Genomic DNA, 14,239 nt, shown 5'->3' on the forward strand with positions numbered 1-14,239 from the left:
GATAATGAAGAACATTATAAACTGATGAACAAAAAGATAGATACAGAGACAGTAAAGCATCAAACAGACTGTCAAATTACAGGGGGAAGGTTAGGGAGAGGTGGGGGAGATAAGAGATCAATCAAAGGACTTATATGCATGCATATAAGCATAACCAATGGACGCAAAACTCTGGGGGGTGAGGGCATATATGGGAGTGGGGTGGGGGGTGGCAATAGTAAGATATGTACACATATAATACCTTAATTAAAAAAATTGAAAAAAAATAAAATAAAATGACAACAAGGTATCACCTCACAACTGTCAGAAAGGCTACAACAACAAATCAACAAATGACAAGTGCTGGCAACAAAGTAGAGAAAAGGGAACCCTAGTACACTGCTGGTGGGAATGACAATTGTGCAGCCACTACGGAGAACAGTATGGAGTTTCCTCAAAAATTAAATGTGGAACTGCCATTTGACCCAGTGATCCCACTTCTGGAAATATATCCTAAGAAACCCGAAACACCAATCAGAAGGAATATATGCACCCTTCTGTTCATAGCAGCACAATTTACAATAGCTAAGGTCTGGAAACAACCCATGCGCCCATCAGTAGATGAGTGGATAAAAAAGCTGTGGTACCTTTATACCATGGAATACTATGCATCAGTAAAAAAGAAGGATCTCGCCCTAACTGGTTTGGCTCAGTGGATAGAGCGTCGGCCTGCGGACTGAAAAGTCCCAGGTTTGATTGCGGTCAAAGACATGTACCTTGGTTGCGAGCACATCCCCAGTGGGTGGTGTGCAGGAGGCAGCTGATCGATGTTTCTCCCTCATCTATGTTTCTAACTCTCTATCCCTCTCCCTTCCTCTCTGTAAAAAAAAAAAAAAAAAAAAAAAAAAAAAATCAATAAAATATATATTTTTTAAAATAATAAAAAGAAGGATCTCTTACCCTTTGAGACAGCATGGAGGTACCTGGAGAGTATTGTGTTTAGTGAAATAAGCCAGTCAGAGAAAGACAAGTACCACATAACTCACTCATATGTGGAGTCTAATCAACAAAATAAACTGATGAACTGAGTGGATCCAGAGACATGGAAGCATAGAACAGACTGTGGAATCTCAGAGGGAAGGCAGGGGAGGGGAGGTAGGTGGGAAGTAATCAACCAAAGAACTTATATGCATATATGCATAACTCATGTACACAGACAATAGGGTGGTGAAGGTCTGGGGCGGGAGGCGGGGGCATGCTAGAAGGGGTGAATGAGGGAAAAAGGGGACATATGTAATACTTTCAATAATAATGATTTTTTTTTAAAGTGAGCTCATACCCAGCCACCTTGCTGGATGATGTACTCTGCTGCATAGTCTTCCAGATATGTCACCCCAAACTGTAGCAATGTACTCAAAGGTTCTTGACCACGCCTTGTCAACTCCAAAAGCATTTGTTGTAGCAAAACCAGAGGCACCAAAATCTTCAATGTAAAGATAAGAGAATGAAAATACAAAGTTAAATACTTATAATTCATTTTATTAGTTCAGGTACTAGAAAATCATACTCGGATGTATCATTATGAAATTTCATTCTTATTACAATAAGGTAAATAAATCATTGACCCCTACTAGAATTTTTGTGAATAATGCATATAGGTTTTATGCCTTATAGCAGGGATTTTCAACCATGTGCACACTGGTTTAAAGCAGAATTTTTAAAACATGAAATATCTGACCATTTAGTTAGGGACACTGACCTCTTTTCCCTTAGATTGTCAAATGAAAAAATGACAATAGCCAACACAACAATATTTATCTGGTGTGAATGAATCAAAATTATACCTATTTTTTTTGTCAGATCAGCAAAAAAATATATTGCTGGTGTGCCACAGAATTTTAGTAATTAATTTATGTGGGCATGAGATTAAGAAGGTTGAAAATTACTGACTCAGGGTGTTGAAAGTAATTATGTGAAAATAAGTAGGCCTCTCTGTGTGTGTGTGTGTGTGGCAACATATGGACAGAAAAATCATTGAAGCATCTAATCTAATAAAGAGGGAATATGCTAATTGATCATCACACCCTTACAAAGATGGCCGCACCCACAGCCAATAAGGAGAGAATATGCTAATTGACTGCCACACCCTCAAAAATGGCAGCGCCCACACCACAAGATGGCGGCGCCCAGTCCTGACCCCAGGTGGGTCCGGCCTCTCCTCACGCCTGCCTCCGGAGTCCCCAAGTTCCCTCAGCCCCCCAGCCGCCCAGGGCCAGTCCAAGGGATGACCAAACGACTGAACAAGCAGGCTGCATGGGGTGACCAGGTCGGCAGGGGGGTTAGTGAGGGACAACCAAACGACTGAACAAGCAGGCTGCATGAGGTGACCAGGCTGACAGGGGGGTGAGAGGCAACCAGGCCAGCGGGAGGGGGTGCAGTTGGGGGCAACCAGGCCAACAGGGGGAGTAGTTGGGGGCGATTAGGCTGGCGGTGGGGGGGGGCAGAGAGGGGTGACTAGGCCAGCGGGGGGAGGCAGTTGGGGGCGACCAGGCCGACGGGGAGGGGGGGCAGTTAGGGGCAATCAGGCCAGCACGTACAGGCAGTGAGGGGCAATCAGGCCGGCAGGGGGGATCAGTTAGGGGCAACCAGGCCGGCAGGCAGGTGAGCGATTAGGAGGCAGTGGTCCAGGATTGTGAGAGGGATGTCCGACTGCCGGTCTATACCAGCAATTGGACATCCCCCGCAGCGTCCCAGATTGGAGAGGGTGCAGGCTGAGCTGAGGGTGCAGGCTGGGCTGAATTTCATGCACCGGGCCTCTAGTTATTTATAAAAAGCAAAGGTCTTGGGACTGGTTAAACAAATTAAGACTGTTTACTGCCCAATCACCAAGAGATTGTGTAAAATAATAGTACCTTCATTTCTAAACAAACAAACAAAAATATATACATACATATCTTTTTATAATCCTATAGTATCTCTGGGAAAATATATATAAGAAACTGCATATAGTGTTAAAAAAAAGGGGGGAAGAGTGTAATACATGAAATGCCCAGACAGGTAAACTATTAAGTAACCAAGGTAATAAGGTAGCTCAGAAAGAAAACAAAAAGTCTCCTGAAACACATTGAAGACTGTGATTTAAATAAGAGAGAATTCAATTTTTGAAAAAATTCAGTGAGATAAAATAAACTCAGACAGTTCAATGAGTTCCAGAATAAATTCAACAAGCAAAACAAGTATGTTGCAAAAGAGACTGAAACTATAAAAAAAAAACAACAAAAAAAAAAAACACAGAAATTCTGGAGCTAAGAAACTCAATAAGTGAGATGAAGAATCAGAGAGCTTGGGAAACAGAGCAGGACAGAGGGAAGACAGATTTAGTGATCTTAAAGATAGAAATCTAGAATTTACTCAGGTGAAAGGAGAGAACTGATAGGTTTAAGAAAATGAAATAACTTCCTGAGAACTTCTGACTCCATTAGAAAGAGCAATATAACAATAAAGCGTATGAGAAGGAGAATGAAACAGAGAGCCAATTCAACCAAATAATCGATGAGAAATTCCCAAACTGGAAAAAGCTGGCACTTCAAATCTGAGAAACTAACAGAATACCTAATTATCTCAATCCAAAAAAGCCTTCTCCAAGGCACAGGATATTAAAGATGTCAAAAATTAATGATAAAGAATCTTCAAGGCAGCCAGGATAAAGAAGATAGTAACCTGCCGAAACCGGTTTGGCTCAGTGGATAGAGCGTCGGCCTGCGGACTCAAGGGTCCCAGGTTCGATTCCGGTCAAGGGCATGTACCTTGGTTGCGGGCACATCCCCAGTGGGGGTGTGCAAGAGGCAGCTGATCGATGTTTCTCTCTCATCGATGTTTCTGACTCTCTATCCCTCTCTCTTCCTCTCTGTAAGAAATCAATAAAATATAAAAAAAAAAAAAAAAGAAGATAGTAACCTATAAAGAAAAACCTATTTGCCCGGCCAGTGTGGCTCAGCAGTTGAGCATCAGTTCAGGAACCAAGAGGTCCCTGGTTCAAATCCTGATCAGGGCACATGGACAGGTTTGGGGCTTGATCCCCAGTGGGTGGGGGGGGAGGTGCATAAGGCAGCCAATTGATGATGTCCTCAATCATTTGTTTCTCTCTCTTTTTCCCTCTCCCTCCCCCCTCTCTAAAAACAAATAAAAACATATTTTAAACAAAGACAACCCCATTAGATTATCATCAGATTTTTCAGCAGAAACCCTAAAAGCAATTAAAGAGGGGAATCAAATATTCAAATTATTGAAAGAAAGAAATCATTAGCCAAGGATAATATATCCAGAAAATTTATCCTTTAGATGTTAAGGAGAAATAAAGGCTTTTCCAGACATACAGAAGCTGAGGAAATTTATCCGCACAAGACGTGCATTACAAGAAATGTTGAAAGGAGCTCTTCTACCTAAAACCAAAAGAAAAAAGAACACAAAACTGTAAGATAAACAAACAGACAAAAGCAGGAATTTGCAACTCTATTTCAGAAGATGATATAAAATTCTTAATTATAACATACAGGTTAAGGGAGGAAAGTATTTAAAAAGAACTGGTGGGACTGTTGGTACGGCTCAGTAGTTTGTGGAAGGTCAACCCATTAACCAGGAGGTAATGGTTTGATTCCCTGTTACAGCATATGCCCAGGTTGTACGTTTGATCCCCAGTAGGGGGCATGCAGGAGGCAGCCAATCAATGATTCTCTCTCATCATTGATGTTTCTATCACCGCCCCCCCCCCCGCTTCCTCTCCTAAAATCAATAAAAACATATTTTTAAAAGATTTTTTTCATTGGTGGGGTAGGTAAATGTTGTACTTGCCTCCTTCCAAGACCACATTGAAAAAAACAACGAAATTATAATAAACAACCATCCCTGAGAAGCATCTGAAAAATAGATAAAAAGAACTATATAACTAAGGATATAAAGAAGAACCCACATCAATACTGGTGGGAGGGGAGGACACACGAAATGGACTGGTTCCATACTCATATGTGGCAGTCAAGAATTGGGAAGGCTGGCAGCACAGAGGCCACACGGTGCCCAGAGTTACTGTAAAAGACATGAACCAGCAGGAGTTTGTTAGAGCTCTGGCAGCCTTCCTCAAAAAAATCCAGGAAGCTGGAAGCTGTCTGCTCCCTACAATGAGAATTGGCTCTGTACACGGGCTGCTTCCATAGCGCGGCACCTGTACCTTCGGGAAGGAGCGGGTTGGCTCCATGACCAAGATCTATGGAGGATGACAGAGAAATGGAGTCATGCCCAGCCACTTTAGCAGAGGCTCTGTGTGCCCCGCAGGATCCTCCAAGCCCTGGAGGGGCTGAAAATGGTGAAAAAGGATCAGGACGGGGGCTGCAAATTGACACCTCAGGGACACGGAGATCTGGACATAATCGCAGGGCAGGTGGCAGCTGCCAACAAGAAGTAATAGAACAAATGCTGGGTTAATAAAGTGCCTCATTCATTAAAAAAAATAAAAATTTGGAAGGAAATCTTGGCTGTAGAACTCCCCCCTAAGGAGCAAGTGGTCCCAGCCTCATACTAGGCAGCCACGCCCAGAGCACCAGAGCTGGTAAGAAGGAATCCCCACACATCTGGCTGTAAAAACCAACACAGATTGTGGCCAAAGAAGGAGAACTGCTGGAGATTCAGGCATTCCTCAAAAAATTTCTACACACACACTCACTTGTTGTGTGCAGAAATTTTTCTCCAGAGAAAGAACAGGAGCTCAAATCTCTAGGGACATATGGGGATGAACTAAATTGTCTGACTTCTGGGTGAGGCCTGGAAGGAGAGAAGTGCTAGCAAGGGCCATTGTTTCATTGTTGAGCCCTCCTCCCACCCAGTGGGCAGCCAGGCACCATTGTTGCTTTGTTGAACCCTCTTCCCCCTTGTATGCCGGTGCAGTCCAATGCCAAATCTGAATCTCCATGAAACTGTCTAACACCACTCCTCCATCCTGCTGACTCCTTGAGACCCCCACTCCACCCAACTCACACACAAGCCTGAATCTCTTTTAATAGCTGTTCTTCACAAGGAGCCAGCCTCAACCCATGCTACATGTGGACTTTCCAAAAATCTCTCAAAAGTCCACAATCCTCAAAAAAAGAGGATGGCCTCAGCATGCCCTGTACCTCTTGCTAAGTTGCCCCAAGACCAACACTAGTGGCAGCTGGCCTAGGTTTTCAGCATAACCTTTCCCAGGTGCCTCCAAGGCCAGCACAGGCAGCTACCAACTGCAGCTCACTTTGCAGCTCCTATCAGGTGGCCCGGAGCCAGGCACAGGCAGTGGCTCAGATGGTCCTCCTCCAGAGCCCACCCAAGAGGCCCCAGAGCCAACACCCCACTGGCTGGATTCAGACCACACCAGAGCACCACCCAATTAGCTCAACAAATGGCACACCCACAGGGTGGAAGCGGCAGGCATCAGAGCCCTGCTAAAGCTAGTCTCCCTCCGTAAGATCAGCACCTGCAGAAGAGCTCACCCTCTGTAGTCATGGACAGTCCTCAAAGGAGTCTCTAACACCGAGCCCCACAGGATACCTACTATGTAATAATGCCACCCTGCAAAGACTGAAAGATGTAGCAGATCTACCTTATATAAAGAAACAAAAACAGGAAGGCGAGTAAAAAAAGAGGAAACAAAGAAACACGTCCCAAATGAAAGAATAGAAGAAAATTCCAGAAAAACAAAATAAAATGGAGGCAAGCAATCTACTAGATAGTTCAAAACACTGGTTACAAAAATGCTCAATGAACTTAGGGAAAAAAATAGGTGATCTCAGTAAGAACTTACACGAGACAAAAACCCTAAGACGAACTACTTACTCAATGCCCAGCCAGTGTTGCTCAGTGATGCACGTCAATCCATGCAACAAGAGGTTGCAAGTTCAATTACCAGTCAGGGCACATGGTCAGGGTTGCAGGCTTGCTCCCCAGCAAGGGGCGTACAAGAGGCAGCCAATTGACGTTGATGTTTCTCTCTCATCAATGTTTCTTTCTCTCTCTCCCTCTCCCTACTTCTCTCTCTAAAATCAATAAACTTAAAAAAAAAAAAAGAACCAGTCAAAAGTGAGGAATATAACTGAAATGAATACATTATCTGGAATAAACACCAGATTAGAAGAAGCAGATGATCAATTCAGTGATTGAACGACAAGGTAATGGGGGCAAAAAACCACAACAGCAAAAAGAAAAAAGAATTTTTAAAAATGAGGACAGGTTAAGAAACATCTGGAACAACATCAAGCATAACAACATTGACATCATAGGGGTACCAGAAGAAGAGTGATAGCAAGGAATTGAGAACCCATTTGAAGAAATAATGACTGAAAACTTCCCTAATCTGGCAAAAAAAAAAAAAGTCCAGGAAACAGAGTCCCAAACAAGGTGAACCCAAAGAGGACCATACAAGACAAGTCATAATTAAAATGACAAATGTTGCCTGGCTAGTGTGGGTCAGTGATTGAGTATCCTATATAATAAAAAGGTAATATGTAAATTGACCGCCACACCCTTTGCACAAGATGGCCGTCTCCAGGTGGCCACAAGATGGCCGCCACAAGATGGCCAGGCAATTATGGGCGATCAGGCCAGCAGGGGAGGGCAGTTAGGGACGACCAGGCCAGCAGGGAAGAGCAGTTGGGGGTGACCAGGCTGGCAGGGGAGGGCAGTTAGGGGTGACTAGGTCGGCAGGGAAGGGCAGTTGGGGGTGACCGGGCCAGCAGGGGAGGGAGGGCAGTTGCGGGGGGGACGAGGCCGGCAGGGGAGGGCAGTTAGGGGCAACCAAGCTGGCAGGGAAGGGCAGTTGTGGGCAAATGGGCCAGCAAGGGAGGGCAGTTGGGGGCGACTGGGCCGGCAGGGGAGCAGTTAGGTGTCGATCGGGCTGGCAGGCAGAAGCAGTTAGGGGTAATCAGGCAGGCAGGCAGGCAGGAGAGCAGTTGGGAGCCAGCAGTCCCAGATTGTGAGAGGTATGTCCGGCTTCTGGTTTAGGTCCCATCCCACAGGCAGTTGGACATCCCCCGAGGGATCCCAGATTGGAGAGGGTGAAGGCTGGGCTGAGGGACACCCCCCCCAGTGCATGAATTTTGTGCACTGGGCCTCTAGTAGACCTATAAACCAGAAAGTCACGGTTCTATTCCTGGTAAGGGCACATGCTCGGGTTGTGGGTTCAATACCTGGTGGGGGGCATGCAGGAGACAGTCAATTTAATGATTCTCTCTCATTATTGATCTTTCTATCTGTCTCCTCTCCCTTCTCTCTGAAATCAATAAAAATATATATTTTTAAAAAACAGCCCTAGCTGGTCTGGCTCAGTGGATAGAGCATCCGCCTCGTGTGCAAGAGGCAACAAATTGATGTGTCTCTCTCACATCGATGTTTCTCTCTGCCTCTCTCCCTCCCTTCCACTCTCTCTAAAAATGAATGGGAAAATATACTTTGGTGAAGATAAAACAACAACAAAAAAAACAGAAACAATCTCACAGACATAGAGAACAAACTAAGGTTGCCAGATAGGAGTGGGATTAGGAAGCTGGGTAAAAAGGGGGAAGGGATTAAGTAGAAACTGACAGTTACAAATTTTCATAAAGATGGAAAGTACAGAATTGAGAATATAGTCAATAGTATTATAATACCTACTAGAGGCCTGGTGCACGAATTCGTGCATGGGTGGGGTCCCTCTGGGAGGTCTGCAGGGATCAGACGAAACCTGCAGTCCAATGCCACCTGCAGCTCCTACCTGCCGCTCCCGCTCATCCCGGCCCCACTGTGCCTGCCGCGGGCTCACACCCAATCAGTCCCGATCGGGAGAGGCTCGCGGTGCTCGCCAGCCAAGAGCCCTGCATCTGGCACCCTCCCAAGGGGAGTGGCCTGCAGGATCAGGCTGAAACTGGCTCTCTGACATCCCCCGAGGGGTCCCGGATTGCGAGAGGGCGAAGGCCAGGCTGAGGGACCCCAGCAGTGCACGATTGGGCCAGGGAGGGGCTCCAGGGCATGTCCAGCCCATCTTGCTCAGTCCCTATCGGCCAGACCCCAGCAGCAAGCTAACCTACTGGTCAGAGCATCTGCCCCCTGGTGGTGAGTGCACGTCATAGCGACTGGTCGACCAATCGACTGTCTGCCCCGTGGTGGTCAGTGCACATCATAGGGAGCAGTTGAGCAGCCTTAGCGTATCATTAGCATATTACACTTTGATTGGTTGTTCTGCCATTTGGTCTATTTGCATATTACCCTTTTATTATATAGGAGGATGTATGATTCAGGTGGCTACTACTAGAGTTATCAGGGGGATCACTTCATAAGATATATGTCTAACCCTCTATGCTCTCCACCTGTAACTATAAAATATTAAATGTCAACTGTAATTGAAAAATTAAAAAAACATATTTTAAAAGACTATAACTTCTGCAATTTGGAAATGAACATAAAAAAGGTATAATATGTGACAACAAAAACAAAAAGGGAGTGGAAAAGGTAATGAACTTACACAGGTGAATAAAGACACGACACAATTAGAAGAAACAAGACTATTGTATGCATGAATCTCCTTTTACATAAATCTAATGGTCACCACAAAATAAAAATACAGAACTGAGGCATGTAGCATAAAGAAGGAGGAAACAGAGGGAAAATCGGAGTACAACCAAACTAAAATAGCAGAGAGAAAAGAAAGAAAAAATAAACAGTGGAAACACAGAGCAACCTGAAAACTAAAGATAAAATAGATGTAAGTCTTAAATATAAATGGACTGAACTAACCAATCAAAAGGCCAAGATTAGCAGGATGGGTTATAAAATATCACCCACCTATATGTTGCCTTCAGGAGACTCATCTCAGCTATAAAAACAAACAGACTCAAAGCAAAGGAGGAAGACAATACTCTAAACAAATGGAATCCAAAGAAAAGTTGGTGTAGCCATACTTATGTCAGAAAAAACAAATTTCAAGAGACAAAAATGGACATAAAGGGTCCAATTCATCAAGAATACATAGCACTTAATAATATATATGCCCCCAACTTGTGAGCACCAAAATATATAAAGCCATTACTAATAGACCTAAAGGGAGGAACTAAAACAACAACAACAAAACAATTATATTAGGGGACCTGAATACACCACTGACAGCAATGAATAATTGACATAGAAAATCAGTAAGAAAGTATTAGAGTTAATGACACATTAGACCAAATACACATAGTCAGTACTTATAGAGCTTTCCATCCCAAGATGACAGAATATACATTCTTCTCAAGTGCACTTGGAACACAAAACTAGTCTCAAAACATTTAAGACTGAAATAATACCAAGCATATTCTTCAACCAAAACAATAAGAAACTGCCAAGTCAGCTATAAGAAAAAACCTGGAAAAACCACAAATATGTGGACATTAAACAATATGATGTTGAATAACTATTGGGACAATTAAATACTACTCAGTCATACAAAAGGATAAAATGCTGCTATTTGCAACAACATGAGTGAAAGAGTGTCATGTTAAGCAAAATAAGTTAGATGGAAAAGAACAAGAATCATAATTTCGCTCATATGTGGGATATGAAACAGAAAGTTACATACAAACAAACAAAACAAATTCATAGACAGTATGGTGGTTACCAAAGAAAAAGAAGGATGGCCTCGTGCACCTAGGTCCAGGTGAGGCCACGTGCCCCTGGGTCTGAGAGAGGCCACGCACCCCTGGGTCCGGGCGAGACCATGTGTCCCTGGATCCAGGTGAGGCCTCGTGCACCTAGGCCCAGGTGAGGCCACGTGCCCCTGGGTCTGGGAGAGGCCAAGCGTTCCTGGGTCCGGGTGAGACCATGTGTCCCTGGATCTGGGTGAGGCCTCGTACACCTAGGCCCGGGTGAGGCCACGTGCCCCTGGGTCCGGGTGAGACCATGTGTCCCTGGATCCAGGTGAGACCTCATGCACCTAGGCCCGGGTGAGGCCACGTGCCCCTGGGGCTGGGAGAGGCCAAGCGTCCCTGGGTCCGGGTGAGACCATGTGTCCCTGGATCCGGGTAAAGCCGTGCCCCTGGGTCCGGCCGAGACCAATCCAGAGGGAGTCGGACCTCCGTTACCACCATTTGTCCACCATCCAGAGCTGAGGGGTCAGTGCTGACATGTACACATAAGGAACTGGTGGACATTGAAATTGGGTCTCAAAAGAACTGATGGTCCAGAAAGAAACTCACTACAGACTGATTCATCTGCCTGTCAGCATAACTATTATAGCTCGTCTCACATTCAGTTCTCATAAGTATATATCTAGTGACATATGATCTCGCTCATCTAGGGGAAATGATGAACAACATAGACTGAGGAACAAGAACAGAACCAGAAGCAAGGAGGCATTGATGGGACTATCGGGCCTCAGAGGGAGGATAGGGGAGGGTGGGGGGAGGGGGAGAGCTCAACCAAAGGACTTGTGTGCATGCATATGAGCCTATCCAACGGTTAAGTTCAACAGGGGGTTGGGGCATGCGTGGGGAGGGGGGGGATGGGAATGTGGGGATGAGGACAAATATGTGACACCTTAATCAATAAAGAAATTAAAAAAAAATAATAAAAATAAAAATAAAACATCAAAAAGAAAAAAAAAGAAAAAGAAGGATATAGGAAGAATAAAGAGGATAAGGAGCATCAATTATATAATGGGGCCCTAGCTGGGTAGCTCAGTTGTTTAGGGTGTCGTCCCATATACCAAGGTTGGGGGTTCGATCCCTGGTCAGGACACATAAAAAAATCAACCAATGAATGCAAAAATAAGTAGAACAAATCAATGTCTCTCTCTCTCTTTCCCTTCCCCACTCTCTCAAACAACTCAATTAAAAAATAAATCACCGATGAATCCATGAATAATAGAAACAACAAATTGATGTTTCTCTCTTTCCCTTCCTCTCTCTAAAAAATCAATAAATAAAATTCTAAAATACAATACACACACACACACACACACACACACACACACACACACACACAGACATGTGGCTCGGTGCACAAAATTTGTGCACAGAGGAGGGTGTCCCTCAGCCCGGACTGCACCCTCTCCAACCTGGGACCCCTCAGGGGATGTCCGACTGCCGGTTTAGGCCCGATCCCACAAGGGTCAGACATCCCTCTCACAATCCGGGATCACTAGCTCCTAACTGCTCACCTGCCTGCCTGCCTGATCACCCCTAACCACTCTGCATGCCGATCTGCTCGCCCCAACTGCCCCCGCCCCCGCCGGCCTTCTCGCCTCCAACTGCCCCCCCTGCCGGCCTGCTTGCCCCCAAATACCCCCCACTGCCAACCTGCTCGCCCCCAACTGCCCCCCCGCCAGCCTGATTGCCCCCAACTGCCCCCCCCGCCGGCCTGCTCACCTCCAACTGGCCCCACTTTTGGCCTGCTCACCCCAAACTGCCTCCCCACCAGCCTGATCACCCCCACCTGCCCTCTGCTCCTGGCCTGATTGCCCCTAACTGCCTCTGCCTTGGCCCCACCACCATGGCTTTGTCTGGAAGGGCGTCCGGAAGGTCTCCCGGTCTAATTAGCATATTACCCTTTTATTAGTATAGATGATAATGAAAGGAGACTAGACTTTTAGTGAGCACACAATGGAATATAATAATGATGTATTATAAAATTATATACCTGAAGCTTAATGTTATTAATCCATTACCCCAATAAATTTAATTTTTATCAGTCAATGTATATGAAATATCAAGAATAATCAAATTTGTAGAGAAAGTCAGCATATTAGTGGTTGCTTAGGGCTGGGGTTAGTAGGGAAATTGGAAAGTGATATCAAAAGAATATGGAGTTCCTTCTGAGATGATGAAATTTTTGAAAAATTGATTGTGATTCTGTGAATATTCTAAACACCACTGGATTATGTGCTTTAAATGGTAAATTGGTCTGGCCAGTGTGGGTCAGTGGTTGAGCATCAACCTATGAACCAGGAAGTCACAGTTCGATTCCTGGTCAGGACACTGCCCCGGTTGCAGGCTCGATCCCCAATTGGGAGTGTGTAGGAGGCAGCCAATCAATGATTCTCTCTTATCATTGATGTTTCTATCTCTCCCTCTCCCTTCCTCTGTAAAATCAATAAAAACATAAAAAATACATATTTATATAAATGGTAAATTATATTACCCTGGCCGGTATTGCTCAATGGTTATAGCACTGGCTCACACACCAGAGGGTTGTAGGTTCAATTCCCGGTCAAGGGCATGTACCTGGGTTGCAGGTTCTATCCCTGGCCCTGGTCAGGACACATGCGGGAGACAACCAATCAATGTCTCTCACATCGATGTTCCTCTCTCTTTCTCTCTCTCCGCCCTCTGTTTCTCCCTTCCACTCTCTCTAAAGAAAATATATCCTCGGGGTGAGGATTAACGCCCCCCCCACACACACACAAAAAGGTAAACTGCAAGGCATTCTATCTCAATAAAGCTGTTAGAAAATAAAAAGGAAAGACTTAAGAGACATATCAACCAAATATAAGGGCCTTGTTTAGATCCTTTTCAAACAAACCAGCTATTAAAACCACCTTTACAAATTTGAACAGTGAAGGACAATGTGATATTAGAATTAATATTAACATTTGATATGTAACAATAGTTTTATCAGCTGGTTAAAAAAAGGGATACATTATTCTTGGAAATACATACTAATATATTTATGAATAAAACTAGAGGCCCGGTGCATGAAATTCATGCATGGGGGGTGTCCCTCAGCCCAGCCTGCACCCTCTCCAATCTGGGACCCCTTGAGGGATATCCGACTGCCCGTTTAGGCCCAATCCCGGTGGGCCTAAACGGACAGTCGGACATCCCTCACCCAATCCAGGATTGCTGGCTCCCAACTGCTCGCTAGCCTGCCTTCCTGATTGCCCTTAACCGCTTCTGCCTGCCAGCCTGATCACCCCCTAACCACTCTCCTGCCAGCTTGACTGATGCCTAACCGCTCCCCTGCCAGCCTGTTTGCCCCTAACTGCCCTCCTCTGCAGGCCTGCTCCCCCACAACTGCTCTACCCTGCAGGCCTGGTCCCCCCAAACTGCCCTTCCCCACAGGCCCAGTCGCCCCCAACTTCCCTCCTCTGCCAGCCTGGTCACCCCTAACTGCCCTCCCCTCCAGGCTTGATCGCCCCAACTGCCCTCCCTTGCAGTTCTGGCCACTCCCAATTGCCCTCCCCTGCTGGACTGATCACCCACAACTGCCCTCCCTTGCAAGCCTGGTCCCTCCC

General features: G+C 45.3%; 1 protein-coding gene and 1 pseudogene across 1 annotated transcript in view; one reads left to right on the forward strand and one right to left on the reverse strand.

Moving 5' to 3' along the window:
- Window positions 1–14,239, reverse strand: part of BCL2L13 (BCL2 like 13) — a 153,729-nt gene that overhangs the window by 70,881 nt on the left and 68,609 nt on the right. The window contains exon 6 of the mRNA XM_054718667.1: window positions 1,319–1,462. Within this exon, the coding sequence (XP_054574642.1) occupies window positions 1,319–1,462 (144 nt within the window). The remainder of the gene's footprint in view (window positions 1–1,318; window positions 1,463–14,239) is intronic.
- On the forward strand, window positions 3,655–5,437 carry LOC103304092 (40S ribosomal protein S19-like; annotated as a pseudogene).

This window comes from Eptesicus fuscus, chromosome 7 (genome assembly GCF_027574615.1).
Source record: "Eptesicus fuscus isolate TK198812 chromosome 7, DD_ASM_mEF_20220401, whole genome shotgun sequence".
NCBI lineage: Eukaryota > Metazoa > Chordata > Mammalia > Chiroptera > Vespertilionidae > Eptesicus > Eptesicus fuscus.